The sequence below is a fragment of the Notolepis coatsorum genome, assembly GCF_963971535.1.
Source record: "Notolepis coatsorum genome assembly, chromosome: 17".
Classification (NCBI taxonomy): domain Eukaryota; kingdom Metazoa; phylum Chordata; class Actinopteri; order Aulopiformes; family Paralepididae; genus Notolepis; species Notolepis coatsorum.
In genome coordinates, this window is record NC_140181.1 from 27,049,713 (window position 1) to 27,077,212 (window position 27,500).

General features: G+C 43.9%; 1 protein-coding gene across 1 annotated transcript in view; it reads right to left on the reverse strand.

Moving 5' to 3' along the window:
• The window catches only part of LOC311243985 (plexin-A4-like), a gene marked incomplete at its 5' end in the record, with an annotated part of 191,190 nt that overhangs the window by 11,977 nt on the left and 151,713 nt on the right, over positions 1-27,500 (reverse strand). The window contains 6 exon segments of the mRNA XM_084333393.1: positions 1,036-1,040; positions 4,072-4,138; positions 4,643-4,781; positions 4,784-4,800; positions 5,332-5,429; positions 14,784-14,926. Coding sequence (XP_084189519.1) covers positions 1,036-1,040; positions 4,072-4,138; positions 4,643-4,781; positions 4,784-4,800; positions 5,332-5,429; positions 14,784-14,926 — 469 coding nt within the window.

Below are 27,500 nucleotides of genomic sequence, written 5' to 3' on the forward strand. Positions count from 1 at the left end.
GATAGAGGGATGAGAGAAGGAGGGATGGAGGGGGGAGATAAATTAGATAAATAGGGATGGAGAGATGAGGACGGAGGAATGGAGAGATGATAGATGGGGAAGGAGCGATGGATGACAGAAGGATGGATATGAGAGAAGGAGAGGGATGGAGAGATGAGAAAAACTTGTGGCAGACGAGTGTGAGACCGGTTGGAGCGAGGGAGGTGTGGGCAGGTGAAGGTATAGAAAGGAGATGAGAGAGAAGTATGAGGCTAGGGATGGACAGATACATCAAGAAAGAGAAAAATAGTCAGAGCTTAGGGAGGGATGGAGAGATGGAGGGAGAGGCGAGGCTGTATAAAGCGCCATCACACACACCAGCGGGGAGGGGTTATCTAACGACCTATGGCAGGAAACAGTCTGACTGAGAAATAATGATAGTGAAATATCGAATGAATGAAAATAATAAAGATCAGAGAAAAATAGAGAGATGAGGGAATCAGCGATAAAGAGAGAGAGAGAGAGAGAGAGAGAGAGAAGAGATATATATATATATATATAGAGAGAGAGAGAGAGAGAGAGAGAGAGGAGAGAGAGAGAGAGAGGAGAGAGAGAGAGAGAGAGAGAGAGGAGAGAGAGAGAGAGAGAGAGAGAGAGAAGAGAGAGAGAGAAAGATAGAGAGAGAGAGAATTAAGATCACAGAAAGAGAAGATATAACAGAATGATTAATGATAGAGGATCTAAAGATCAGTGGTGAGATAGATGGGGCCTAAGAAGAAGCAGGACACAAAGAAGAACAAAAGGAATGACATTAAGAACATTGAACCCCTCAAGAACATTGAACTCCCTCAGCCGAAGAACAAGTCATCAACCCGCACCACTGGTAATGCAACACTACAGCAGGGGGGGGGGGGGGGGGGGGGGTAGCATTCAATATCTTCTTTCTATGGCGTTCAAATAATAATATCCGTGAACATGAACAATTCTCACCAAACTCTAAGAAGCAAGCTAAGATCTAAGACGTGGGACGTGTGCTTTCAAAGAGATGTATCAAACCTGAACTGGGGAAGATTGTAAGTTGCCTGTGAGAGCTCTCAATGAGATGTGCAGATCTGAATGCAAACAGGTACATTTCCTGTTTCAGAAGTGATAACACCACAGAAGAAGAAGCTCATCAAGACAGACATCACATCATCACTGTGATCTGTGATCAGGCCACGCCTCTTTATCATCTGCGATCGCTATGCCTCTTTATGGTCTGTGATCAGGCCACGCCTCTTTATGGTCTGTGATCACCATGTCTCTTTATGGTCTGTGATCGCCACGCCTCTTTATGGTCTGTGATCACCACGCCTCTTTATGGTCTGTGATCACCACGCCTCTTTATGGTCTGTGATCGCCATGACTCTTTATGGTCTGTGATCACCATGTCTCTTATGGTCTGTGATCGCCACGCCTCATTATGGTCTGTGATCGCCACGCCTCTTTATGGTCTGTGATCGTCACGCCTCATTATGGTCTGTGATCGCCACGCCTCTTTATGGTCTGTGATCGTCACGCCTCTTTATGGTCTGTGATCGCCACGCCTCTTTATGGTCTGTGATCGCTATGCCTCTTTATGGTCTGTGATCGTCACGCCTCTTTATGGTCTGTGATCGCCACGCCTCATTATGGTCTGTGATCGCCACGCCTCTTTATGGTCTGTGATCACCATGTCTCTTTATGGTCTGTGATCGCCACGCCTCTTTATGGTCTGTGATCGCCACGCCTCATTATGGTCTGTGATCACCATGTCTCTTTATGGTCTGTGATCGCCACGCCTCTTTATGGTCTGTGATCGCCACGCCTCTTTATGGTCTGTGATCGCCACGCCTCATTATGGTCTGTGATCGCCACGCCTCTTTATGGTCTGTGATCGTCACGCCTCATTATGGTCTGTGATCGCCACGCCTCATTATGGTCTGTGATCACCATGTCTCTTTATGGTCTGTGATCACCACGGACATGGGGAAATCTCCTGCAGCTGAATGGAGAAATACCATAGAGGAAGAATGAAGAGACATACAGAGAACATATCAAACATAACTTTTTCAAAATATAGCGAGCGCTCAATGGTGGCCAGTGTTGGAAAGTATTTGCTTGACTTAACTTTATGTGCAAAAAATCTGCAGACAGACTTCATACAGGTGAAATACAACAGCGGTCAATAGGAATGGTGTCTTTGTTTCCCAACAAAAGTGGGCGCTGATGAGAAAAAAAGCAAAGTCCCCGGACGTGCCTTTCTGAGTATCGACCTAGGACTTAGGAGAGACGTAGAACGCCATCTCTAAAACTAAAAGATGTTCTGTTGGTTCACAAATGTATTCACGAGTCAAAACACAAAACAAAGTGTTGGCATGAACCTTGGATGAAGGTCTCAGGCAGCGTCCTCTGCTGTGCCAGGACGACTAAAGGCAGTATAAATGCAACATGAGCAGACAGGACACACGAAGGAAGACGCAGTGACTGAACATTTCCTACAGTCTTGTTGAACTACTGGGATTGGAATGTGGGCCAGATGTGAAAACAGAAGGCGACGGCCAACAACAACTTTACTACCTCCATCGTAATAGAATTCATTGAAAAGGGAGGGTGGGGTGGGTGGGGTACAGATCACCATCGAAGACGATGGTGACCTATAGTTGGATTCTGTTGTACTCTACAATGAAAATAAACAGCTTGTTCTTAAATAAGAGTTTTCTTATCAACGGCTTGCTTTTGTTTAAATGGTAAATGGACTGCATTTATATAGTGCTTTTATCCAAAGCGCTTTTTTTACAACGTATGCCTCACATTCACCCTTTGACTTCATACGTTCACCCACTGACGGTGGAGGCAACCATGCAAGGTGCCAATCTGCTCATCGGGAGCGGGGGGTTTAAGTCTTCTGCCCCTTAGCGACTATTTTGTGTTTTTTGCCTATATTCTTTTGTGTTTCTCTGTGTACAACGATGGCTGTGTTGATTATTATGTCATGAAATTGTGTCCGTTTGCATATTTTTCCATATATTCACAGAATTTGAAAAGATTAGATTTTGAAACCCTCTAACACAAAAGTTAACAATATTAGCTTTCAAACCGTCCATAGTGGTTTATTTATTGCCATTAGGGGGTTAGGGTTAGGGTTAGGGTTACCCAGACAGAAAGATTAGGAGAAGGTAAAATATCATCCCTGTGCCCGTGCCCACCCCAACACTTGCTCAACAGTCCCCTAACCTAACCCTAACCCCAACCCCAACCCCAACCCTAACCATAACCCCACAAACGGAAATATTTGGAATCTTTGATAGATATGTTGAGTTAGGTTCATAGTGGTATTCATAAAAAATAATTGGAACGAAATATTACAAAATTACGTTTTTTATTACCTTGAACGTGATGCAATCTTTTCATGCACTAAGGTGACAACTCTGTCAGTTACTTAACAAGGCACAAGGGTTACATGTGTTAGGCCTATTATTGTTTATATTCACATTTCCATCTAAATAGACATTGTTTTCTGTTTTTGTTCTATAATCTACGGAAGTGGAATACATTTCTACCTCGTATAACCTCGTGCAAATTAAATTTGTTTTACGTTTTCTTTGCACTCACAATGTATCCATTCTGTAACAGGTTAGACGGCTTGTTCGATTTTTTAGGAAGATCGTATATAGAGACCAATCAATTTGAAGCACAAGGTCATGTTTACACATCTCCAGTGCATTCTCTTTGTGTTCTTCTATGTCACCCCCGTGCTCGTGCCGTGCTCATGCGTCCTCTTGCGCATGCGGGAAACACACATGATACACAATTTTTGTACAAAAGTGGTAAACGGTTCATTTATATGGCGCTTTTATCCAAAGCGCTTTGCAATTTTGTTCCTCACATTCACCCGTTCACTCACACATTCACACGCCGACGGCGGAGGCAACCGTGCCAGGTGCCAACTAACTTGCCAATAACAGGACTCAATACAACATTCAATCACTTGATGCATTTCGTTTTTCAAGGATTTTGTTGAAAGACTGGTCACCTTGAGCTTGGAAAGCACTACTAAAATAATCATCTTACCTTGAGGAACTTGTACAGAAGGAAGGTAAACCAGTTGGTTAGCATCTTCTCAGCAACAGACTCCGTCCTGACAGAGAGAGTAGAGAATATAGCATATTATTAAAAATTAAATAAATCATAACCGTCAGAGGTTTGGAACATCATGTGTTCCTCCAGAACCTGACCTCATACATCATGTATTCCTCCAGAACCTGACCTGAGTCAGTCAGTCAGTCAGTCAGTCAGTCAGTCAGTCAGTCAGTCAGTCAGTCAGCCAGTCAGCCAGTCAGTCAGTCAGTCAGTCAGTCAGTCAGTCAGTCAGTCAGTCAGTCAGTCAGTCAGTCAGTCAGTCAGTAAGTCAGTCAGTCAGTCAGTCAGTCAGTCAGTCAGTCAGTCAGTCAGTCAGTCAGTCAGTCAGTCAGTCAGTCAGTCAGTCAGTCAGTCAGTCAGTCAGTCAGTCAGTCAGTCAGTCAGTCAGTCAGTCAGTCAGTCAGTCAGTCAGTCAGTCAGTCAGTCAGTCAGCCAGTCAGTCAGTCAGTCAGTCAGTCAGTCAGTCAGTCAGTCAGTCAGCCCAGGTCAGTCAGTCAGTCACCTCCTCAGCAGCAGCTTGGGGTGGTTCTTGCTCTCCAGGTTCTTCTCGATCAGGTCCGACAGCAGCTGCTTCAGGACCCCTGTGGCGTACTCCATCTCCCCCTGCAGGGCCGTCATGATCAGAGACGCCACGTTGCCTCGTCACGCATCGAAAATGACCTGCAGAGGGATTTATATGACTATTAATATGATGCTGAAGCTGCAGGGGATACAAGTGAAGGGCAGATAGATAGATAGATAGATAGATAGATAGATAGATAGATAGATAGATAGATAGAGATAGATAGATAGATAGATAGATAGATAGATAGATAGATAGATAGATAGATAGATAGATAGATAGATAGATAGATAGATAGATAGATATATAGATAGATAGATAGATAGATAGATAGATAGATAGATAGATAGATAGATAGATAGATAGATAGATAGATAGATAGATAGATAGATAGATAGATAGATAGATAGATAGATAGATAGATAGATAGATAGATAGATAGATCAGATGTGATTTGATGTGCACTGTTAACAATGCTTGTATATCTAATCGTGTTTTGTCATGTTTGTTTATGTGTTTGTTTAAAAAATAATAAAAAAATAAAATACAAAAAAAAAAGATAGATAGATCAGTCGATGAATGGGTGGATTATATATATATATATAGAGAGAGAGAGAGAGAGATCTGACCTTTGGGCCTCCAGGGATCTGATGAAGGTCAACAAGAAGTGTTTCTTGGTCAGCAGCTGCCCAAATAATGTCAGGGCCTTCTCTACATTAGCCTGGACCTGGGGACAGACCAGATAGACGCAGACACAGAGACAAACAGACAGACAGGTGCACAGATAGACAGGAAGATAGACAGAAAAGTTAGGGGTTAGGGACAGCCAGACAGACAGTAAGGACACACACAGACAGACAGACGTACGGACAGACATACAGTAAGGACAGACATACAGGTACATAGAGATGACAGACATAAACAAAATAAACTCTCTCAATGTTGTTTCATTTCATGTTAGCACTGCAGCAGCTGAGTGTAGTTCATCAAAGATGATTCAAGGGTAAGATGTTTGTATTTCAACCAATCATAATTTAGCGTGGAACTCCAAGCTGGGGATTGTAGCTATGTACAAGTATCTGAACAGAGAGGGGCAGCTGGTGCTAGGAAGTGAGTTATGTCCGTTAAAGAAGCTTCCTAACATGTCTGTTGGTCAGTCTGCTCTGAGCCCACTGAGGGCGGGATCCACAAAGAATGGATTGCACGGTGCTAATTGCACCCTTACTTACAATTCATTATGATTTGAAAATGGGGGGACCCTGATGTAAACAAGACGAAAGTCTTTTTCTGGTCTGCATCCCCTTACCAATTGTGTGTATTGAGCCGTACTGTATTGTACCCATTCTGTGTTCAGTGTTCGCGAGGAGAGGGCAGAGAGAGAGAGAGAGAGAGAGAGAGAGAGAGAGAGAGAGAGAGAGAGAGGAGAGAGAGAGAGAGGAGTGAGGAGAGAGAGAGAGAGAGAGAGAGAGAGATGAGAGAGAGAGAGGAGAGAGAGATAGAGAGAGAGAGAGAGAGAGAGAGAGAGAGAGGAGAGAGAGAGAGAGAGAGAGTGGGTGGGTGGGTGTGTGTGTGTGTGTGTGCACCGACAGACACATTTGTGTGTCTGTATGCCTCTCTGCTTGTGCGTGTGTGTGTGTGCGCGCACACAAGCAATGTGAGTGAGAGCAATAGTGTTTGTGTGTGTGTGTGTGTGTGTGTGTGTGTGTGTGTGTGTTTGCGCGTGTGCACACATGCACCGACAGACACGCTTGTGTGTCTGTATGCCTCTCTGTGAATGCACGCTTTGTGATTTTGATGTGTATGTGTGTATGTCACCAGACGCTTGCTTTAATGTGCACACCTGTCTGTATGAACCGGTGTGTTTAGTGGCTGGTTTTGAGAGGAGTTGGATCGCTGCCTTGCTGCTGAGCACATGGCATGGTGGTTAGAGTTCCTGTCGCTCTGGAGACTGAACTGCACGAAGCCCACAGAACCCTCGCGGGGCCGAGGCTCTTGCTGAAAGCATGGTGTTGCATTCGCTCTTCGTCAACTGCAGAACCTCATGCATGATGGACAGGACTTGCTATATTTGAGCTACAGTACAGGTAAGCGTTCATTGGCTCAGAAAAGCTCTCTGTTGCCACTCATCTGAATTCATCAGCATTGTCTTGTTCAGGAGCTGGCTGATTGATTGACTGACATACTGACTGATTGGCTGGCTGGTGGCTGGCTGGCTGGCTGGTTGGCTGGCTGGCTGGCTGGCTGGCTGGCTGGTTGGCTGGCTGGCTGGCTGGCTGGCTGGCTGGCTGGCTGCCTGGCTGGCTGGTTGGTTGGCTGGCTCGCTGACTGACTGGCTGGCTTGTTGGTTGGCTGGTTGGATGGCTTGCTAGCTGGGTGGCTAGCTGCTTACTGACTGGCTGGCTGCTTTAGAGGCGAGAGCTTTAAACAGAGTAATGAATCATGGAGCTATAAAGTACACAACCCCCAGGGGGACACAGGGAAGGAAGTCTGGACATAATAAAATACATAATCCCCCTTTACCCTCCTGCCTGCGTCTGAGGAGGAGAGACTGACAAGCATGTTAACACACTCCATGTAGGTCAACATGAGGTTATTAAAGGGAAATCCAGCTGAATGTATGGAAGGATCTTGTAAATACCTAATCCCCTTTTACCATGCTGACACACTCTCCAGTTTACGAGCAAGACAAGGATACAAAGAGACTCCAGAATATGACAGGATATAGGATTTAAAGAGGAATACAGCAGAAGATGTAGGCTATAGGGCTGTTTAAAGGTTAACCCCCTAAGCCCTAACCATATTTTCAGAAAATGCACCTAAAAATACATACCTAAGTAAATGGAAGATTGCCCACTTCTACAAGGTAATTAGCATGTTCTTAGTATCTAGGGACATCTATGGATCTCAGGGAATGTATTCCCAGAAATATTGTGTCTGTTACTAGGCGTGAGTAAATTGTAATGAACCAAAGGATAATATAATTTTCTATATATTATTTCATATTTGACTGCATGTGAATAACACCATGCTAACATTGACCAGACGTGACAAACTCATTCAGCACCTTCTTGAGATCAAGTGTACAAAAGAATCCAAGCAAATTAATAAAGGGCAGATGATTTACAGGGTTTTTTGTAGATACAGTACTGAATTTAGCCAAATATGAATATAGAATATCAGGCCTATAAATGACCTTATTATGGCCAATTCACACATCTATGGATCGGGCCAAATCTCCTCTTTCCAATGGCAGAGTCCAATCTGGATTTAGTATCACCAGGCGCCCCTGACAGGGCAGCAAAAAACGTGAATGAAATCTACTGTAAGTACAGTTACTTTTTTGTAATGTAAATAGCTCCGCCATTTTTCATCTGATTGAGCCACACTTTTTCCCAGACGTACACAGAAAGGTAACTAAACTAACTACGTTCTATTTTATGGTAATAAAGTTCAGGTTTGTTCGACCCGTGAGATATTATGATCCCCGAAAATAATGTTGAAAAAAAATGTCACGTCAGACGGCTCAACAATGGACCTGTCTCAAACCCTGCCCTCTTTTCTTGATCCTCCAATCACAACTGTCGCTTACCTCGGACAAACCAAGTTTGTCCGAGGTAAGCGACAGTTGTGATTGGAGGATCAAGAAAAGAGGGCAGGGTTTGAGACAGGTCCATTGCAGGGGCTGGCGTGAGCTGGGCAGTGTAGTAGAAAGCCCTGGGTCTCTACACAAAAAAGACTACACTCACTTTTGGCTGCAACATTTCCTCGCGTCAATATGCGCTGAGATTTCTATGAACTCATATTTCACTAATAACACTTAAAATCATTGGTAAACAAACGTAGTGCTGAAAATATACACTTTGACTGCTGTTTTGACAGGGTAATGGTCTTTACTCTTGGCTACATTTGAAAAAAGAAACGCAACATTAATTAACACATTCTGTATTGATCGATTTATGGTGTGATATGATTCTCGGCCATGTACCGGGCCCGTCAGGCGTAAGGGGTTAACAAAGACTCTTGTTAAACATGGTCTAACTGGAGCCTAATTGTTCCCTCTTGCAGGCCTAATATGGGAGGCCATTACGTGACTTGGATTCAGGGCCTTTCTGTGTGTCCTCCCCGTGCATGATGGGTAAATACTCCCATCATTGCCCTTGAGCAAGCCGCTGGCATTAGAAGTGGAGTTGGTCCCCAGACGAAGGCCTGCGACTGCTACTAAATAGTTAGGACAGGTTAAATGCAGAGGACAAATTCCTGGTATAATGTCAATTGTACTTTGGCAATAAAGAGACTCTAATTCCAATTTCAATTTTAGTTTTTTTAGCAACCAATATATTTTTTAATTGTTCTACAAAAATATTCTAAATTGGTCTAACTGAAATTCTGTTGCTAGAGAACAGTTCGGACCCAAGTGTATGTCCTGTCAGTTATTGCGTTTCAACAAACGTTTCAACAGGAAATAAACTTTTTTAGAATGTTATTGTTGTCACTTCTATTGTCAGTCAATTGTCACTTCTATTGCCAGGCTGTTGTCACTTCTATTGTCAGGCTGTTGTCACTTCTATTGCAGTCTGTTGTCACTTCTATTGTCAGAGTCTGTTGTCACTTCTATTCTCAGTCTGTTGTCACTTCTATTGTCAGTCTGTTGTCACTGTCTATTGTCAGAGTCTGTTGCCACCGTCTATTGTCATAGTCTGTTGTCACCGTCTATTGTCAGAGTGTGTTGTCACTGTCTAGTGTCAGTCTGTTGTCACTGTCTATTGTCAGAGTCTGTTGTCACTTCTATTGTCAGAGTCTGTTGCCACCGTCTAGTGTCAGAGTCTGTTGTCACTTCTATTGTTAGAGTCTGTTGTCACTGTCTATTGTCAGAGTATGTTGTCACCGTCTATTGTCAGAGTCTGTTGTCACTTATATTGTCATAGTCTGTTGTCACTTCTATTGTCAGTCTGTTGTCACCGTCTATTGTCAGTATGTTGTCACTTCTATTGTCATAGTCTGTTGTCACCGTCTATTGTCATAGTCTGTTGTCACTGTCTATTGTCAGTCTGTTGTCACCGTCTATTGTCAGTCTGTTGTCACTTCTATTGTCAGAGTCTGTTGTCACCGTCTATTGTCAGAGTCTGTTGTCACTTCTATTTTCAGAGTCTGTTGTCACTTCTATTGTCAGTCTGTTGTCACTTCTATTGTCAGAGTCTGTTGTCACCGTCTATTGTCAGAGTCTGTTGTCACCGTCTATTGTCAGAGTCTGTTGTCACTTCTATTGTCAGTCTGTTGTCACTTCTATTGTCAGAGTCTGTTGGCACTGTCTTTTGTCAGAGTCTGTTGTCACTGTCTATTGTCAGAGTCTGTTGTCACCGTCTATTGTCAGTCTGTTGTCACTGTCTATTGTCAGAGTCTGTTGTCACTGTCTATTGTCAGAGTCTGTTGTCACTGTCTATTGTCAGAGTCTGTTGTCACTGTCTATTGTCAGAGTCCGTTGTCACCGTCTATTGTCAGAGTCTGTTATCACCGTCTATTGTCAGAGTCTGTTGTCACTGTCTATTGTCAGTCTGTTGTCACTTATATTGTCAGAGTCTGTTGTCACTGTATATTGTCAGACTGTTGTCACCGTCTATTGTCAGAGTCTGTTGTCACTTCTATTGTCAGAGTCTGTTGTCACTTCTATTGTCAGAGTCTGTTGTCACTTCTATTGTCAGAGTCTGTTGTCACTTATATTGTCAGTATGTTGTCACCGTATATTGTCAGAGTCTGTTGTCACTTCTATTGTCAGTCTGTTGCAGTGTTTGCTAATACAACAGCTGTCAGGAAGCTGTTCCCCTGGCGATGGAATAGCAACAAGATTATTCTGAAAAGGTCTATAGTTTTTCATAAAGTGCAGCTAGTTGCTAAAACATTCCATTGTAAGGTAACGTAACATACACAATATTAGTTTTTTTAGCAACCAATATATTTTTTAATTGTTCTACAAAAATATTCTAAATTGGTCTAACTGAAATTCTGTTGCTAGGGAACAGTTCGGACCCAAGTATATGTCCTGTCAGTTATTGCGTTTCAACTAGAGCTGGGCCGTTAACGGCGTTAACGTGCTGCGTTAACGCTATACTAGTATCGCGCGATAATATAATTAACGCATTAATCTAAAAAAAAAAAAACTTTATTTACCCAGGGTAGGTTCACTGAGCACAGATGCTCTTTTTCAGGAACGCCCTGCTTCACATTCACACAGTTCCATTCACACCTGGGAGCTGCCCAGTACAACCACAGTTGACACCATTGGCCACTGAGCAACTCCACTGGAGCAGTTGATTCAAGCCATGTCACATAGTTCAAGTTTGAAATGATGCTTTCTGTTTTGCTCCTGAGAGTGCTAGATACTGTACTGTACTGGTAATATTATTTATTTGTGTTAACTTCTGAATAAAACAACTTATTAAACACAAGTACATCTTATTGAACATTATTTTGATATTTCATTACCAATTATCATAGCAAAACAGCTTTTTCAAACAGTCTGTAATGCATTTTGGAAACGGGAGATGGGCTCATGGTGTAATGGGCCACCTGGCCTGAGAAACATAAGGAGGAAAGAAAAAGTAAGGACTTACTTCTGGTCATTATTTGGGTAGAACACAAATTATTTTGAATGCCTTCGGCAGGTTTTTTTTTATTTTTTTTTAGCCATTTTACCCTTGTGCACCCCTGGGGTCTTTTTCTACTTTTTTGAAATATTTTGAGTGTGTGTGTGAGCACAGCGGTGTCTGTGTTTATTATTATTTCATGAAATTGGGTAAATATCTTAATTTGACATATATGTTCATTGTGTGAAAAGCTTATAACATGAAACACTCTAGAAAAATAGTTACAGATTTAGTGACTCGTTCACGCCTAGTTACTTTTTCTACTCCCATCCACTTCAACGTTAAAACGGCATTTTTAAGCATTTTTAAATCTGCTCTTATTCGTTCAATTCTCGATATATCTTGCCATCCTTTGCATATTCCACGAGATAAGGACCTTGTAATTGCCGGGATGTGCTGTTACCGATGTAAAACTCATGGTGGCGTCATCGCTCCACAGATAACTTTGCCAAAATTCAGGGGGAGGTGAGTAGGCTGTGGCGGGCTGCCGGTCATTGAAACTCCGCACACAGGTTTTGTGGTGGTGGGGGGGGGGAGCGAGTGGATTTTCAAGACAGAACCAGAGGCGAACCAGACCGCGCAGTCCACAGCGCGCCACACGCCGCAAAACAAGACCCCCATAGCCGGCGCGCGCCAACGAGGAAGTGTCCTGGACGGATCAGGTCTGGATCTCGTCCCACCACCGAGGCGAGCCCAAGATCCCTGCCGCGGCAACACATGGAAGCGCCCGCACCATATTTAGGTCAGTTGTGCACTTGGTAACGTTTCGCCTCAACGCCGTTTCTGGCCGAACTAGTCATTGAATCTTTAATATTTTTTTTTATTCGTATTCAGAGGTAATTCGTCGAGATATTTCTAATTGGTATTTATCAAAAAAAAAAAAGGGAAATATGGTCAAAAACAACATTTATCCGTTTTTTTTGAACCGCTGAGCGCTTAGTAACGTTCGCCTCAACGCCGTTTCTGGCCGAACTAGTCATCGAATCTTTAATATTCTTTTTGATTCGTATTCAGAGGTAATTCGTCGAGATATTTCTAATTGGTATTTATCAAAAAAAATATGGGAAATATGGTCAAAAACAACATTTATCCGTTTTTTTTTAACCGCCCGCAGTCAGTTGACCACTTGGTAACGTTTCGCCTCAACGCCGTTTCTGGCCGAACTAGTCATCGAATCTTTAATATTCTTTTTGATTCGTATTCAGAGGTAATTCGTCGAGATATTTCTAATTGGTATTTATCAAAAATAAATATGAGAAATATGGTCAAAAACAACATTTATCAGTTTTTTTCGATGAAAAAACACAATCTATCAAACAAACACAGGTTTGAGTGGTTATAATTCATAAATATGAGTAATATGTTGAGAGATATATTGAGATTATACTATTACTGTTAATCATGGGTAGAAAAATGTTTTAAAAATAGTAAACAGGTAAAATTATATGGCTTTAAACATGATGTATCAAAACTGACACCAATCCCCAGCGGTTTCCCCCATTGTTAGGCAAGCACAAGGTTAATCTATTCTAGATTAATCTAGATTAAATCCAGGATTGCAGATAGATTAATCTAGATTAAATTTTTTTTATCTATGCCCACCTCTACTTTCAACAAACGTTTCAACAGGAAATACACTTTTTTAGAATGTTATTGTTGTCACTTCTATTGTCAGTCAATTGTCACTTCTATTGTCAGTCTGTTGTCACTTCTATTGTCAGGCTGTTGTCACTTCTATTGTCAGGCTGTTGTCACTTCTATTGTCAGGCTGTTGTCACTTCTATTGTCAGTCTGTTGTCACTTCTATTGTCAGAGTCTGTTGTCACTTCTATTGTCAGAGTCTGTTGCCACCGTCTATTGTCAGAGTCTGTTGTCACCGTCTATTGTCAGAGTCTGTTGTCACTGTCTAGTGTCAGTCTGTTGTCACTGTCTATTGTCAGAGTCTGTTGTCACTTCTATTGTCAGAGTCTGTTGCCACCGTCTATTGTCAGAGTCTGTTGTCACTTCTATTGTTAGAGTCTGTTGTCACTGTCTATTGTCAGAGTCTGTTGTCACCGTCTATTGTCAGAGTCTGTTGTCACTTCTATTGTCATAGTCTGTTGTCACTTATATTGTCAGTCTGTTGTCACCATCTATTGTCAGTCTGTTGTCACTTCTATTGTCATAGTCTGTTGTCACTGTCTATTGTCAGTCTGTTGTCACTTCTATTGTCATAGTCTGTTGTCACCGTCTATTGTCAGTCTGTTGTCACCGTCTATTGTCAGTCTGTTGTCACTTCTATTGTCAGAGTCTGTTGTCACCGTCTATTGTCAGAGTCTGTTGTCACCGTCTATTGTCAGAGTCTGTTGTCACTTCTATTTTCAGAGTCTGTTGTCACTTCTATTGTCAGTCTGTTGTCACTTCTATTGTCAGAGTCTGTTGTCACCGTCTATTGTCAGAGTCTGTTGTCACCGTCTATTGTCAGAGTCTGTTGTCACCGTCTATTGTCAGAGTCTGTTGTCACTTCTATTGTCAGAGTCTGTTGGCACTGTCTTTTGTCAGAGTCTGTTGTCACCGTCTATTGTCAGTCTGTTGTCACTGTCTATTGTCAGAGTCTGTTGTCACTGTCTATTGTCAGAGTCTGTTGTCACTGTCTATTGTCAGAGTCTGTTGTCACTGTCTATTGTCAGCGTCTGTTGTCACCGTCTATTGTCAGAGTCTGTTATCACCGTCTATTGTCAGAGTCTGTTGTCACTGTCTATTGTCAGTCTGTTGTCACTTATATTGTCAGAGTCTGTTGTCACTGTATATTGTCAGACTGTTGTCACCGTCTATTGTCAGAGTCTGTTGTCACTTCTATTGTCAGAGTCTGTTGTCACTTCTATTGTCAGAGTCTGTTGTCACTTCTATTGTCAGAGTCTGTTGTCACTTCTATTGTCAGTATGTTGTCACCGTATATTGTCAGAGTCTGTTGTCACTTCTATTGTCAGAGTCTGTTGTCACCGTCTGTTGCAGTGTTTGCTAATACAACAGCTGTCAGGAAGCTGTTCCCCTGGCGATGGAATAGCAACAAGATTATTCTGAAAAGGTCTATAGTTTTTCATAAAGTGCAGCTAGTTGCTAAAACATTCCAATATATTTTATAATAGTAAAATGTACTAATATTTTGTTTGGTTATTTAGTGCAAGGTTATACGTTGAGTTTCTTGTGTTTATTAGTAAAGAGTTCTAGAATGCTGTAGTTATATTAGAGGTTCTCAGGATTGGTTTTGGATCGATCCATCTGGTTCAGAATGGGGGCGTTGCTCTCTCCATCTAGCATCATGAGATAATTCGTTAGTTAGTTAGAGTTAGTGTGTTAGTGGGGCGCCCCTGATCATGTGTTCTGGTATAGGGTTAGTTATAAGTAGTTAGTTATAGGTAGTTTGGGGTTGGGTTGGTTGGTGGTGTACTGACCCGTACCTCCATCTCCTTCAGAACCGGGTGGTCCTCGATGCCGGGGAACAAGACTCTCATGGCGTACGTCCGGTAGTCCAGGAAAGGGATCCCAGCTCCGTCCAGCTCCTGGGTCAGCTCATGGATGTCTGTCTGCAGCTCAGCGAACGCTACGGGGACGGACAGAATGACAGACAGAGGATTTTCTGAGGATTACCATTAAGTTGTCAATAATAATAATAAGCTCAATGTGTAGCTCATGCCTCTTGAGTGTGGCACTAAAACGTCAGTTTCATTAAAAACAACTAAAAAGAGGAAGAGGTCAGGCCTGTTAAATCACTTCATTCTTTTTAATCACAACTAAAAAAAATATTTAACAAAAACTTTTAACAAATTAGCTAGTATAGGGCGGCTAGGTGGTGCAGTGGGCAAGGCACTCACCACCAATGCTGGATACGCTGGGTTCGAGCCCAGCTCTCCACATTGTTTTCAGTTTGGCTGGTCGTCCGTACTAATACAATTGGCAGTATTAGAGGGTGGGAAAACTGATGGGTGGGGATCGGACGTTGTGGACAGCGACTCCTACAGGTCGGTTGGTGCGCCTGCGCAGTAGAATCAGGAAGCGACGGGGGCGGGGCCCCTCCAAAGCGCAGACCCCTGACGCTGAAAGATCGCGCCGCGCAGGTGAAAAGATACGACTGCTGCTACCTCGAGTACCGGAGGGGACTTGTGCTATGTACAGTATGACTTAGTCCACATTGCAGCCGGCTTGTGGGAGGCAAGAAACAACGTTTGAGACAGGGGAGGGTTGAATTGGACGATACAAAATTGGGATGGGAGAAAAAATAGAAAAATGGGAGAAAAAAGTGGATAAAAAAAAGAAAAATGAGCTAGTATGAAGTTAGTTAGTAAGAATCTGTGTAAAGATGGAAATGACGGCACTTAAAATTATAACGACCATATTTATGTGAAGAAGAGTCGGAGACAGTCAACGCTTCATCCGACTCTCTTCAGAAAAGTGTGTGGCAAGTGAATACTGGGACAAAAGACACACACACACACACACACAACACACACAACACACACAACACACACACACACACACACACACAACACACACACACACACACACACACACACACACACACACACACACACACACACACACACACACACACACACACACACACACACACACACACACACACACACACACACACACACACACACACACACACACACACACACACACACACACACACACACACACACACACACACACACACACACACACACACACACACACACACACACACACACACACACACACACACACACACACACACACACACACACACACACACACACACACACACACACACACACACACACACACACCAAAGTTCCCTGGGAAGGAAAGTCAATTAATTGCTTGAGTGGATAATTATTAAACAAGTGTCAGATGCGTTTTCATGCATAATTTCCCCCAGCTGTTATTGGACTATTTGGTACACTAGAGCGATTGTAGGAGAGGAGAGGAGAGGAGAGAAGAGGACTGACTAGTAGAGGAGAAAAGGAGACGAGCGGAGATGAGAGGACTGACTAGCAGAGGAGAAAAGGAGAGGAGAGAGAGAAGAGAACTGACTAGTAGAGGAGAAAAGGAGAGGAGAGAGAGAAGAGAAGAGAACTGACTAGTAGAGGAGAAAAGGAGAGGAGCGGAGATGAGAGGACTGACTAGCAGAGGAGAAAAGGAGAGGAGAGAGAGAAGAGAAGAGAACTGACTAGTAGAGGAGAAAAGGAGAGGAGCGGAGATGAGAGGACTGACTAGCAGAGGAGAAAAGGAGAGGAGAGAGAGAAGAGAACTGACTAGTAGATGAGAAAAGGAGAGGAGAGAGAGAAGAGAAGAGAACTGACTAGTAGAGGAGAAAAGGAGAGGAGCGGAGATGAGAGGACTGACTAGCAGAGGAGAAAAGGAGAGGAGAGAGAGAAGAGAAGAGAACTGACTAGTAGAGGATAAAAGGAGAGGAGAGGAGAGGAGAGAAGAGGACTGACTAGTAGAGGAGAAAAGGAGAGGAGCGGAGATGAGAGGACTGACTAGCAGAGGAGAAAAGGAGAGGATAGAGAGAAGAGAAGAGAACTGACTAGTAGAGGAGAAAAGGAAAGGAGAGGAGATGAGAGAAGAGGACTGACTAGCAGAGGAGAAAAGGAAAGGAGAGGAGATGAGAGAAGAGGACTGTTGGAGCCGAAATAATTGATTAGATTTATTATGATTTATGTTATGGTTGATGGTTAGATCTATGGAGGAAAATGAGTTGAATGTATGGAATATTGAAATAAATGATTTATTGTTTTATATAAGTTAAAGGTCCCATGTCTTATAAATGGCCTTTCCAGTGTTTAGCATTGTTTTCTAGCAATGTGGGGTTGTATCAATGGGGTCTGTGTCTCTAATTCTCATTTTGGCTCATCAGTCCAGTCTCGAGTTCACGAGATCCTCCCTCACTGAACTAAGCCATTCTGATTTGACTCGCTCCCTGACGTCAGTAGGTGCTGCTGATCTGCATAACTAACGACCCCTCTATGGTTGTAGCGCACTCAACAACAAAGCGAGTGGAAATACTGACACTTCCTCAAACGGCTTGACGTGGCGCGGGTGCCAACAGAGAGAGCAGAGAACGAGTGAGCAAGAGAGCGGGAGAGAAAGAGATAGAGGGAGAGGGAGAGAGAGGGACACGGAGCATCTTGACACACACTCCCCGACCGCTCGCGTGCGGGGAAACACACACACGCAGTCGGGACACAGACCGTTACGAGAGAGAGAGGGAGAGAGAGAGACAGAGAGGGAGAGAGAGAGAGAGGGACACGGAGCACCCCCCACACACTCCCGACCGTGCGCGCGGGGAAACACACACACACAGTCGGGAGCACTCGCATATCACTGTGAACCTGCTGCAAAATATCATTGCGCACGCTCCCACGCGCCCGCCCGTATTCCGATCCGTGCAATAATATTCACAGGGGTATATATTGTCATTTGAAACAAGTTACCAATGCATTGTCCCGTGGGATTATGCACCCCGCAGCGAAATTAATTAGTATCCCCCTCAATCTCTCTATGTCTCTCTCTGTCTGCCAGTGCAGACTGTGGGTGACTGTCACTCAAATCGCTTTGCGAGTACGGGCGGAGCCCAGCTCAAAACAGCGTGAAATCTTGAAGTGGAAAAATGCTGCTTTAGAGTACTTGATTAGAAATACAAAACAATGTATTTTTTTTGAAAAAATACCTTACAGATGTGTTCCATAGACTCACAGGAATTGTGTAACATTGCCCAAATAGTGAAAGGAATAGCAAACCATGGGACCTTTAAGCAAAGCAGACAATATTATGCTATATATGGATAAATATGAGTTATGATTGCTGAGGGTTGATCTAGGTCTGGCTCCCTCTTTGGGTCAGCTCTGCTATTACAGAGCCAGGTAGGATCCTTCAATTAACGTCACGGTGACCAATCGCAGCCACTCTTATTGTCTGGGACCAAATAAGGCCACGCCCCACTCCCAGCAAAAAATGGGAATCTCTAGAATGGGTTTTGGGGCGACGCTGTATACGGAAGTAGCCTCTCAAGGTGACGATTAGACAACACTTTATGTTGTCAGTAGATGGCAGCATTGGTTTAAAATTAAAGGCTGAAAATGTTGAGAACTACAACACTGCATTTCCCAAGAGCGTTAGCACAGGTCGCAGGTCACTGGGATGTGTCTATATTCTCCGACGTGATCTGAACAGCGTTAAACTAATACTGCGACCTCGGTATAGCGACCAAGAATGGCCAACTAATTATCTTAACAAAAGTGCGCTAGTAGCGTTACATATGTTGTCTAAAGGGGGACATATGGTACAATTTAAGATTCTAATGATAATCGGCATATAAAGGACAAGATAAAGCATTGTTAATTTGTAAGAAACCTCAGTGAAAACGGCGCAGGGTGCTATTGTTATGAAAATGTGATAGAATCCTAGAAAAATGTGGACGTTCAGATTACCAGACGCGCTACTTCCTGAACCACAGATGATCTGTCTATAAGCACCAGGCCAGCCTGCCTGGTTGTCGTTGGTTAAATGATTTAATTCTCTATAACTTCCATATCAACTGAATGCACATACAGGTACTGTAGCTTGACATTTGGTTTAATATCGTATTGCATGTTGTATATATATACCAGTACCATTTTCTACATGTCCTCCAGTATGGTATACATCTAACAAGAACACAGGTAGATTTGAACAAGAACGTAGAGCCGACCGTGGGGCGTAAACAGACAGACCTCTCGGGTGCAAATTGGACTGGTTTTCCGCTCTGGTGCACTTGTGGACGCTCCTCCCGGTACAACCCTCCACCGCTGGGCTTGGTTTACACCCGTTATCACAAGAGCCAAACAACAAGGAGTAGTAGACTCAACACTGAATAAATATGATGAATATGGTGAGTATTTTAACGAGTGAACAATATTTCTCTCCCCAAAAAATGTCATCAACACAGGATATAGTAGGCTTAGGCTTCGAGGTTATTCCTCATTAATTATTTTGGTTTCATACAAATGTAAAATATGGATATTGTTTTTATATTTGTGAAGTTTTCAGCTTGTATCCTGTCACAGTCTATTGTTTAAAACAATTATTCGTTTAAAACCAACGATGACAGAGGCTACTGCCTCATGTTCTAGTAGTATTTGTTTGTATTAAGGATCCCCATTACCTGGTGCCATAGCAACCAGCTAGTGTTCCTGGGTCCACATGAAACACAATCACAACTGAAACCATTCAAATGCAAATACCAAAAAAAAAAAAAAAAAAATCAACACACAATAGATAATAAAACAAGTAGGACACCTGGGATGACATAATGATATAAACAAAACAAAACAATACAAACAACACAGCCAACAAACAAATTACATTCTTAGATAAAGTGTTGTTTGTTTAGATGACGGTGTTTTCTGAAATGTTTCTGAATTAACCCGGTGTCCCCTAGCTCCGCCCCCTGGTGACTCACAGTGGGACACTGCTGTCTGTTGTCTGATACACGCACACTTTCTGTCATACACACACACCCAGACATACCCACCTACCCACCCACGCATACAGCATGCGCACACACACACACACACACACACACACACACACACACACACACACACACACACACACACACAAACACACGCACACACACACAACTCTGAACGTCCTCCTCATCTGTTACACCGCCCACACACCTTGTCTAATTTCCATTGGCCAGCTAGGTGTACAGCAGGGGAGGCGGGGCTGGGGGCGGACCCAACGATACGCTTCACTTCCTGGAAAACTGTGTATGTGATCTTATTGGCTTACATACACACACACACACACACACACACACCCACACACACACACACACACACACACACACACACACACACACACACACACACACACACACACACACACACACACACACACACACACACACACACACACACACACATAGTAACTGGTGCTATTTATAGTAATATCATCTTCCCATATTCCCATAATTCCAGCATATTGAAAAAAAAAATCTTAGATTAATTGTTCCCCCTAACTTCTGTTCACAACAGGTGTCCATGAAAACGAACGTAGCCATGAAGTTATCGTTTTCTTACGCAGTTTACTTTTCTGATAACTGTATCACTGCCTCTAGCTGTCTCTGTGAAACAGTCTGTTACTGTCGGCCACTGAGCGGTCCCACTGAAGCACTGTATGCAGGTGTAACCGGTCTCATTATGCAGGTGTAACCGGTCTCCCACTGAAGCACTTCATGCAGGTGTAACCGGTCTCCCACTGGAGCACTTCATGCAGGTGTAACCGTCCCACTGAAGCACTGTATGCAGGTGTAACCGGTCTCCCACTGAAGCACTTCATGCAGGTGTAACCGGTCTCCCACTGAAGCACTGTATGCAGGTGTAACCGGTCTCCCACTGAAGCACTTCATGCAGGTGTAACCGGTCTCCAACTGAAGCACTTCATGCAGGTGTAACAGGTCTCCCACTGAAGCACTTCATGCAGGTGTAACAGGTCTCCCACTGAAGCACTTCATGCAGGTGTAACCGGTCTCTAACCGGTCTCACTTCATGCAGGTGTAACTAGGGATGGGTATCGTTAGGATTTTATCGATACTACTACTCTTATCGATACTGCTTAACGGTTCGGTACTTTATCGATACTCTTATCGGTTCTTTTTGGTTCTTTTTTTGCAAGAAAAAAAGACAATTAATTAAGAACAGAATCAACATTGCTTTATTATTTATAAATACAACTTTATAAATAAGTATTATAAATAAATATAATTTCTTCAGCAACAGCAGCAGCAATGTTCTTTTATATAACTTTATAAATAAATATAATAAATTAATATAATTTCTTCAGCAACAGCAGCAACAATGTTTTAAATGTGTCTGACTCTGAATTATAGACTTTTTATAATAAACAACAAATGCAAAAGGCTAACAGAACTGTGACACTCGTTCACCCTATCCTCTGTCATCCTTCCTCTAGCTGCTAGGGAGAAAGGACTTTGGGTGGTGGAGGGAGGTAGTCGGAGGATCAGGATGTGTGGTGGCCCTGGGCTCACTGGCCTGGGACACATTGGTGGCTGACGCCTCAGCGTGACGATCTATAAAAAGTTTAGATTGTAGTATTTGTAGCTAAACAATTGTTTTGTTTATTAGCCTATTTGTAATAATTCGTTATTAGCCTAGGCAACTCCGTATCTTGGCTTACGGTTACGGCTGCAGTGGATGCAGATGGAACACTGCGCGCAAGGCAGTCGAATACGCGCATTTCTGCACACTAATATCATGTTTTGCCAACAGATGTTTTGATAAATTGATTTGCTCGTATTGCCACCCTTACTGGCAAATGTTTTGTTGCACTTGTGGCAACGTGCATTGTCGGCATTGACCCTTGTAAAGTATATCCATACTTTAGAACGCTTCGCTCTATCCGCCATGATCACGACTCAGTGCATGCAGAGCTGCTGTCTGTGTGCAGCCCGCTATAGCACGGGGCGTCGGGGACTTTCATTAAGGAGTACCCGTACCCGTATGTCTATGTGTAGCACTAGCGAGCGACTCGCGAGGAGTGTGTGTAATAATTGACTCGCTGGCTGCGGCTCGCTTCTCGTGCAGAGACAGAGAGGATCGTTCGCAACTTTTAAATAATAATAATAATAATAATAATTTCTCTAGAGTATCGATAGCAGTACCGAGGACGTCAGAGCTTATAAATACTCCGGTATTTTCTAATATAGTACCGGTTCCCGTTTAAAACCGGGGTCCGGGGGGCATCCCTAGGTGTAACCGGTCTCCCACTGAAGCACTGTATGCAGGTGTAACCGGTCTCTAACCGGTCTCACTTCATGCAGGTGTAACCGGTCTCCCACTGAAGCCCTTCATGCAGGTGTAACAGGTCTCCCACTGAAGCACTTCATGCAGGTGTAACCGGTCTCCCACTGGAGCACTTCATGCAGGTGTAACCGGTCTCCCACTGGAGCACTTCATGCAGGTGTAACAGGTCTCCCACTGAAGCCCTTCATGCAGGTGTAACAGGTCTCCCACTGAAGCCCTTCATGCAGGTGTAACAGGTCTCCCACTGAAGCCCTTCATGCAGGTGTAACAGGTCTCCCACTGAAGCACTTCATGCAGGTGTAACCGGTCTCCCACTGAAGCACTTCATGCAGGTGTAACCGGTCTCCCACTGAAGCACTTCATGCAGGTGTAACCGGTCTCCCACTGAAGCACTGTATGCAGGTGTAACCGGTCTCCCACTGAAGCACTTCATGCAGGTGTAACCGGTCTCCCACTGAAGCCCTTCATGCAGGTGTAACCGTCCCACTGAAGCCCTTCATGCAGGTGTAACCGGTCTCATTTGACAGGCCCTGAGTGGGAGTTGAACCCCGGTCTCCTGCGCCGCGGGTCTGGATGCCTCTGGGGAGTGATTTTACTTGCAGTACCGCTTAACGTCCACAGCCACTTCACTACACTGTCCATCGTGACTAGGGATGCCCCCCGGACCCCGGTTTTAAACGGGAACCGGTACTATATTAGAAAATACCGGAGTATTTATAAGCTCCGACGTCCTCGGTACTGCTATCGATACTCTAGAGAAATTATTATTATTATTATTATTATTTAAAAGTTGCGAACGATCTCTCCTCTCTCTGCACGAGAAGCGAGTCGCAGCGAGTCATTATTACACACACTCCTCGCGAGTCGCGCTACACATACATACGGGTACTCCTTAATGAAAGCGCTGTCAATAGTATGCAGCTGCAGCACGTCAGACCGCAGCGCTTACAAGCCCCGCACATACAAGCCCCGCACACCTGATGTGCTGCAGCTGGAAGCATCTCAGCGCTGTCTCCGTGCTGACGCGCGCTGCACACAGACACAGACAGCTCTGCATGGACTGAGTCGTGATGGCGGATAGAGCGAAGCGTTCACAAGTGCAACAAAACATTTGCCAGTAAGGGTGGCAATACAAGCAATCTATCAAAACATTTGTTTGCAAAACACTATATTAGTTTGCAGAAATGCGCCGTATTCGACTGCCTTGCGGTCCATCTGCATCCACGTCCACTGCAGCCGGTAAGCCAAGATACGGAGTTTCCTAGGCTAATAACGAATTATTACAAATAGGCTAATAAACAAAATAATTGTTTAGCTACAAATACTACAATCTAAAAACTTTTTATAGATCGTCAAGCTGAGGTCAGCCACCAATGTGTCCCAGTGAGCCCACCACACATCCTCCCTCTACCTCCACCACCCAAAGTCCTTTCTCCCTAGCAGCTAGAGGAAAGATGACAGAGGATAGGGTGAACGAGTGTCACAGGGCTGTGACAAAGTTTGTTGTCAAAGGCCTGCACCCGTTCTCTACAGTGGAGTCCAAGGACTTTAGGTAACAACTAATCATTCAGTGTATATCGTTTTTTTTGTATACATAGTTGTCTAACTTGTCTGTTGTTGTTATAAGTTATTATTGAAGCAGCTATTCCCACCACTCCACACAAATTTACAATAATTCAATCATTTCTAATCTTTACTGTAGGGAGATGACCAATGCTCTCAACTGCAAATATAAAAATCATACAAAAATTATCAAAAAGAACCGATAAGAGTATCGATAAAGTACCGAACCGTTAAGCAGTATCGATAGGAGTAGTAGTATCGATAAAATCCTAACGATACCCATCCCTAATCGTGACTGTGGATAGACACGCGGCACCTCCGTTACACAGGTGTTAAGTGCCTTGCTCAAGGGCCACCGTGTAGGCTTGGGCGGTATGACGGTATTACGGTATACCAGGGTATTTAGAAATCCCGACAGTATTGAAAATCAATACCGTCCAAATCACAGATGCGCTTCAGTTTCTATTACAGTGAAACTAGAGTTTTGAGTGTAGTGCACACACGCGCCAGCAGAGGGCGAGACCATTCCTCACTAGTGGAGCGAGTGAACGGTGTTCACGTTTTACGGTAATGTTGTGACAGTGCTGTGAAAATACCGTAAAGCGGTGTGGTTGTTGTGCACTGGTGGAGCAAGCAAATAATCCGTCTCTTATTATATGTGAACTAAAGAGTACAAGGTTTACACAACAGCCCCCACCCGCTTTTTATTGTATTTGTACCTGTACTGTCCGCTGTCAGCTGTTTATCTCTCTCTGTGAGCTTGATTAACTAGCGTTAGCTAGCGTTAGCTCCGCGGCTAATTTTAGATTACCCTGAACTAAATCAATGACTAGGTTATAAAGCATTCGAGTAGTTTTCACTGCATATAGAAGTAGCCAAACAGCGTCGAGCATTTCGGGAGCATATGACCAAAACCCAGGCAATTTCGAGCCCTTAAGGAATCAAATAGTCTGCCATGGCTAGGCTACATGCTAACGTTATTGTTTTTGTCATACCGTCATATACCGTATACCGGGGTATTATGTCAGCATAACGGTGTGAAAAAAATTATACCGCCCAAGCCTAAGGGCCAGTCAATATATACTTGTTGAGGAAGGGGAATTTATACTCGTTGACTTCCTGAGACTCTGAACAACATGTCCTGAACAAGTCAACATGTCCTGAACAAGTCAACATGTCCAAGTCAACATGTCCAAGTCAGTCTGGCTTCCGGACTGGCCACTCCACAGAAACGGCTAGGGCTGCCGCGGTATTGATGTTTTCCTTACCGCACAAATTTGCGAAATATTTCCTACCGCCGCGGTTACCACAAAAAAATTAATAATAAATAAAAAAGTTTGAATGCATTTTTTCTTTTTTTGTGGTCTACTTTTTATAGCATTATAGCCTGCCTCTAGTCTAAATGTCTATCTTTAGAGGATGACTTTGCAGCATGAATATTGTTTGGGATTCGGCAAGCACGCATTCGTTATTGAAAGTGAAACACGGATTCGAAGTCTCCCCTCTGGTCGTGCGCCGTTCACTCGGTGTCGCGGGCAGGGGTGGTTACCCCCCCCCGACCCTTTCTTCTTCTTATTATTATAAAGTTACTACTTATGATTAACAAAGGCATTCGTTTTGTGGCATTAATGTTATATAGTTACACGTTCAATAACATCAGCGTATTTACCGGACCATAGCAAGGCAGAGCGTGCTGAGTTGTGCCCATTCTGAGGTCTGTTAATAAAGTTTTCAATCAGACAAGTGTATAGAACGAAGGGCTTTTATTATGACATTCGTTGCAGTAAAATCATTATGCCTCGTTTAGTACTCCTGAGGAGCGATGCTAGTCCACTCCGGCGGGGAGCTAACGTTATTAGGCTTGTTGTGAGCTCTGATCAATGGCTGACATTCAGGAAGTAAAAAACAAATATGCGCTTGCCGATTGGTGGTAACAGCAGAGGCGGGTGCAAGCGGTGTGATGTAATTGGCAGAATCGACTGTCAATCAAATTTGTTGCATTGCTTTGGTTGAAAGTATTATTATAAAAAACAGTGGTGATGCGGTATTCAGCTAAACTCTGCGGTGGGCGTGATGTAACAGCGATACCGCGGTAATGCGGTAACCGCGGCAGCTCTAGAAACGGCCCTCATTGCGGTCACAGAGGCACTTCACTTAGCAAAAGCGAAAGGCCTCTCCTCTGTCCTGATTCTCCTAGATCTATCTGCAGCCTTCGACACAGTCAACCATCAGATCCTCCTCGTGGCCCTCGCAGGAATGGGAGTGGCTGGATCTGCTAGGACCCCTTCTCTTCTCCCTCTACACTAAATCACTGGGTAACATTATCACGTCTCATGGCTTCTCATATCATTGTTATGCCGATGATACTCAACTCTTCCTCTCCTTCCCTCCCTCAGATATCCACGTCTCTGAGCGGATCTCGGCCTGTCTGTCCGACATCTCCGCCTGGATGACGACCAACCACCTCAAACTGAACCTAAGCAAAACAGAATTGCTCCACCTGCCGGCCAAATCCTCCCCCCTGACCAACCTCTCCATCACAGTCGAGAATGCAGCTGTGACCGCGTCCCCGACCGCCAAGAACCTTGGTGTTGTCCTCGACGACCAGTTGAACTTCTCTGCTCACATCGCAGCGACAACCAGAACCTGCAGATTCCTCCTGAGCAACGTCAGAAGGATCCACCCCTTCCTGACAAAAGAAGCCACCCAACTCCTCGTCCAATCAACAGTCATCTCCCGCCTCGACTACTGCAACGCACTGCTCGCTGGCCTCCCGGCCACTGCTACCAAGCCTCTTCAACTGATTCAGAACGCAGCGGCCCGCCTGATCTCAAACCTACCGAAGTCGGCCCATGTCACCCCACTTCTTAGGGACCTGCACTGGCTCCCCATTGCTGCACGAATCTGCTTCAAGGCCCTCAACCTGGCATATCGTGCAGCAAAGGGAACCGCTCCCGCCTACCTCCGGTCAATGGTCTCTAACTACACACCCTCAAGACCCCTACGCTCTGCCTCTTCTGGCCGCCTCAGACCCACTCCTATCCAAGCCCCGGGAGGGTCATCAAAGAGAAGTCGCCTATTCTCAGTCCTTGCCCCACAATGGTGGAACGAACTGCCCACCCCAGTTAGGACAGCCGAAACCCGTCCAATCTTTCGCCGTCGACTAAAGACGCACTTCTTCAACCACTATATGAAATAATAATAAAAAATACAAAAATAAAAAAGATCTAACCCTAACTAACCTTACTGTCATGCACTTGTCCTAATAAACTAACCTACACTGTAACACGCAACTCTTTGATGAACATTGATGATCGCGGGAAGCCAACATCGTAATTGAAATGTAAACAAATTGCCTTAGTAGCTTCCAGGCTCTCTTTTCAGATTGACACCAACACATGTTTGAGGCAGCTATGTAACTATACAAAGATTCAAGATTCAAAAGGTTTATTCATCACATACACACACAAGACATATAGTGAAATGAAGGTGGCCATGCCCGCTTCGATTGTGCAAAAAATACAAATAATAATAGAATACAATTCTATCCCAGATGTGAATGTGTGGAACTGTATGACCAAATAACATGACTGGAAAAACAGCATATACTCAGCCCTGGGTTATATCATGAGTTTCAATTACAGTAGTTTCAAATGTCCAGTGGTCCTGAAATCTAACGACAAGCACACAAAGACTGCCTTAACTTTCAATTCAAGTAAAAAACCAGCCAGCGTGGAAATGTCAGTTGTCATCGGAGCT